The following is a 4,656-nucleotide window of genomic DNA, read 5'->3' on the forward strand; positions in this document are numbered from 1 at the left end:
GGGCGCGCGGGAGGCGGCCCCCCCCTCGGCGAGCCATGCGTGCCATGGGCAGCTGAGGAGCCGCCGGGCGCCGCTGCCAAGTCTCCGCTCCGCTTTTGTCTTGCCCTCCAGTGAATGGGAAGATGGAGATGGATGTTGAGGGAGTTTCTCCGCGCCCGGAGCCCATCCCCCGCTCCCAGGGGGCTGGCGGAGCCTGCCAGGCGCCGCCACAGCCGCCCCAGCCCCAGCCCCAGCCGCAGCCGCAGCAGCAGCAGCAACAGCAGCAGCAGCAGCAGCAGCAGCTGGCTCAGGATGAACTGCCCGGCGAGAGTGCAGGAGCTGAGGACAGCGACGATCCCGAGGCGAGACCCAACAGCGAGAAAGGAGAGAGCAAGGTAGGTCCACAGTGTGTTGGCGCTGTGACACCTTTTGAACAAAACCGAGGAGCTCTAGTAGTGGCTGTCACTTTAACCCCTCCGCTTCCCGCACCCTCTTTCCTCGTTTGTGCGGTGGTGGGGGTTGCAGATGTGGGGAAGGCGTGAGATTTAAGGGAATCGATGGCGATAGTGACTTTCTGAACTGGAAGGCGTGTGCAGAAGTCTGTCCTGGTTTCCGTATTCAGCTGTGTGTGCAGAGAAAAGTCTTGTGGTACATGCAATGAGAAGCCAGGGCAGAGCCCACACCTCAGGAGAGCAGTGTTGAGAGACCTTTGCTTGCCCGCACAGTATAAACCAAGGCTTATTTGGATGATCTAGGTCAGGGGGAAACAAATGTCTTCAGGAGCTGCCAAGTGGCTTCTGAGACTCCGTGGAGGGAGGAGACATCAACCTGAAGATGACAAAAATGGGAGCAAAGTTTGACTCCTCGGTAGAATGGAAATCACTGCTTACTTAACCCAGCTCTCAGGTCCAGGTCCTCCTCCTCACCTGGCACCCTCCTACCTAGGAGGGCAGAGACCAAGTGCCTGGCAGCAGATGAGCCCTGTAAATCTTTGCAGCCCTGCTGTGTCATCGTAGACCAGGGGGCAGCTACTACTTACTGTGGAGAGAGGAGTTCTTCAAGTAATTGGATTCCAGTAAGAAATGGCTCAAATGCCCTTCTCTGGTGCTGAGCGTTTATTTTATTTTATTTTAATTTTTCCTGTTGAGAAAATTGTAAAATAGAAGAAATGACATAGAAAATAATGCCTTGGTAATATTATTAGAATGAATTTATTACAGCTTTGTTTCTGAGTACAGTCTTCTTCCTCCACGTACACTGAGAGTTCTGTTTTGTGGAAGCTAGTGTTGTTTAGTTGTACCTGTATAAAGTGTACACATGTATTTGTTAATACATTTTGAAACTGGCTGCTAATGTTGGGGAAAAGTTGGTTCAACAAATCAGAATATTAAAGGTCAGTCAATATGCTTTCTCCCTTTGCTCAATTAAGAAAGTGCACAAGAAAATAGTCACTTCTCCCGGCTAGAAAAGAATTGCATGTCATGAAGTGCTCCTAGAAGATTGCCTTGGTTACTGTTGGACCTTTCCAAAGGTGCTAGTGGATTAAACAAATATCCAAAGCATCAAGGATCACATTGAGTGTTGCTGTTCTGTGTTTGGAGATAGGCTCACTTTAACAAGTTGATATTTCCAAATATTCAAAATTGTTTTGCATTTTGAAACTGAGCTAAGGATTAAGTTTGTTGTTTATCTACCAAAATCAATATTGTAATTTAAATGGCAGTCTACCAAGACACCGGAATTTGAACACACTCTAGACTGGACTCGGTGCCTTACAAATACGTACAAGATTTACATTGTAAAAACTCTGATGAATTTTAATATTCGAATATCCTCAGCTTTCTAGTCGCTCTTGATTTCATGAATATTTAATTCTGTCATGACTGCATATTTACTACTTTAAGTGACTGTCTGTGCTCAGTTTTACGAAATAACCGTAACTGAGCATCATATTACCTAATTGTATTTTAAGTCTCTTTTGCAAAATAGGTGTGGGGAATAATTAAAATATACAGCCAGTACTGCCATTTCCATATTGCTGGTTCATTTGCCCTGAGCATGAGAAATTCCTGCCATCAGCAAAAATCTGTGCTTATTTGTTTCCCTTGGATGCACCATGCAGACTGTCTAATGTTCTACTGGTTGTGAGGAATAAGGAAGGCAATGCGCTACAAATATTACAGCAGGTGAAGAGAGGACTTGAAAGCCGGTTGATTACAGTTCGTTAATTAGCATGTTCAGATAATTGAGTATTCCACTGATGTGATTTGCTTTATGTTTGTCTGTAATTTCTTGAGGTGGAAACAAAATACTACTTTTTTCCCTCCAGGTGTTTGCCTTAAAAAATGATGTTGCATCCTTCCCTTAACCCAGAAATGAGCTGTGTTAACCCTTTGCTTGTCTCTGGTATGCTCCTTCTGGTTCCTCTTAAGAGTTGAGGATGGTTGCTGTGTTTCAGACTTTAATAACTCTTTTTGTCTTTGATGGGTACTAAGACAAGTTATAAACTGATTTTTCTTAGCAAATCCTGATTTCATTAGTGGGAAGGCCTTTGGGTGTCTAACCAAATTATTCTACTAAAATATAAATGGAAGACAAACTGGGATAAAGTGGAATGTGGTTTTACCAAGCTGTTTGGGGTGAGGTGGGGGAGATTATCACAGTAGTATTAAACACAGTAATGTACAAATGTGATGTATTGGACTATTACATTTTCTTCTCACAAGAATTATAAAATATAAATTTTGAATACTGTAGTTTTATCTCGAATCTTCCACCACGTAAGGGTACTGTAAATAGGATGTCAATGGATATTAACACCCCCCTCCCCGCCCCCCTGCCCCACACATACACCCATAAGGTGCTGGGGCGATAATGGCATTTATTTATTTTTTTCAGATTCTGGTTTGGGGCTATGATTTACTTTCTCAGGAATTTACCCCAGTTGTCATATTGGAGAAGAAATTGGAGCTTAGTGCCCGATCAGCATGTCTCCTAAATTTCAGGTTTATGGTCATAGGTCTTCAGAAAGTCTCTGAACTAGGAAAAAAGGTTGGGAAAATAGATCAGCCAAGGGATTTTTTTTATGGCAGAGTTTTGTGACGTGACTGGTACTTTCTGTTCCTAGAATAACAATGCCTGATTCCTCTCTAGCAAGTACTCTTCAGAGAAATGTTAAAGTAGCTACATGCTATATATGCTTTGATTCCACAAAATGGATAAGACCTTAAATTGACCATTTATTCCTCCTCTGTGCTTTAAGGTACAGGAAAGCAGTCTCCACACCTTGCAATGACATCCAGAGACAGCGGGATAAACCTCTTTGGGGACCTAGTGAGATATTTCCTCACCCATTACCTCAAGAACTTCTTCCTCATATCTGAAAAGAGGTTCTATAAACTGGACAAAACTCTTTTCTTCTAGTGTTACAGATGAAGATGAAATGGTCATTGTCCTTGAATAAGAGACCTTGAAATCCTTGAAAGTGTTCTTGACTCTGGATTTGATAATCTTCAAAATTTTGTTGCAGTGTTCTGTAGGCCGTAAATATTCCATCCTTTTAGTGCCTTTTAAACCCCTTCTGAAGTGCTTTGCTTATGCTCAATAACTCTTAGGTAGGTGGTTCTGAAACCTTGTTTGGAAAAGTTAGGAAAAGTTGAAAAAAGTTCCCCGTGTTGAAGGACCAGCACCCCAGTATCTCACTCCATCTGTGTTATCAAGTTACTTATGCAAATGTCCATATTCTTCCCCTGATCCCAGATGTGTGATATAATGATTCTTTCCTGTCTACTTTAGCTTCATCTCATTCATATATTCTTCCTTTTTCTTTCTTTATCTCTCCCTTCCCCCCTTCCCCCACCCCACACACGTACACACTAATTACCATGATTGTTTTATATGTATTAACTGTGTATTCATGGCCCAGATGTGAGGTGGCATAACCATACTCTCTTTTTTGTTTAGCTCTCATTCAAATCTTGGTTTGCAAGATATGTCATTCTTGTGGTTTTGGAGTAGAGAGACTCTGTGTGCTGTTGCTACCAATGGTACTTCATTGTTGAAAATGACTCCAGATTCTCACCTCAATGTGTTCTATCCTAAACCATCAATCAGTCTTACAGACGATGCTGTAGGGAATCTTTCACCCAGCCTATGTGGTACATTTTTAAAGCCTTTTATTGTGAAATAATTTTAGATTTATAGAAGAGTTGCAAAGATAAGACAGAATTCCCATATACCCTTTACCCAGCTTCCCCTAACATTAACGTCCTAGAGACATACATACATACATACATACATAGTACATATATGTCAACGAAGACATTACCATTGGTATAACACTATTAGATAAACTCATCCAGTCAATTTTTTTGTTGTGTGAATGTGTAACGTATTGATGTTTTCCATTCTAACCTTTTAGGATTTAAGACTTTCTTTACACATGAAAGGCTGGCTCCATGAGAGGGTATTTAAGAGCCAAATTTAACTTCAGATTAACCCTCCCCCCCTTTTTCTGGTGGGTAGATGCAGCTTGTGAAGACAAAGGATGAGGTCCTCCGAGCTCTGCATCACACTGCAGTGAGCCCTATGAGAGTTACAACTTTGGCAAAGCTCCTGAGTGCTGTTAACTTATGGGGAGTGATAGTATTTTTTTATTTTATCCTGAAAAACATTCCT

At 42.2% G+C, this 4,656-nt stretch overlaps 1 protein-coding gene across 1 annotated transcript in view; it reads left to right on the forward strand.

Moving 5' to 3' along the window:
* The window catches only part of LOC107196395 (putative bifunctional UDP-N-acetylglucosamine transferase and deubiquitinase ALG13), a 150,062-nt gene that overhangs the window by 1,075 nt on the left and 144,331 nt on the right, over positions 1 to 4,656 (forward strand). The window contains exon 3 of the mRNA XM_015596963.2: positions 112 to 374. Within this exon, the coding sequence (XP_015452449.2) occupies positions 123 to 374 (252 nt within the window). The 5' untranslated portion in view covers positions 112 to 122. The remainder of the gene's footprint in view (positions 1 to 111; positions 375 to 4,656) is intronic.

Source organism: Pteropus alecto, unplaced genomic scaffold, assembly GCF_000325575.1.
Source record: "Pteropus alecto unplaced genomic scaffold, ASM32557v1 scaffold10, whole genome shotgun sequence".
Taxonomy (NCBI): domain Eukaryota; kingdom Metazoa; phylum Chordata; class Mammalia; order Chiroptera; family Pteropodidae; genus Pteropus; species Pteropus alecto.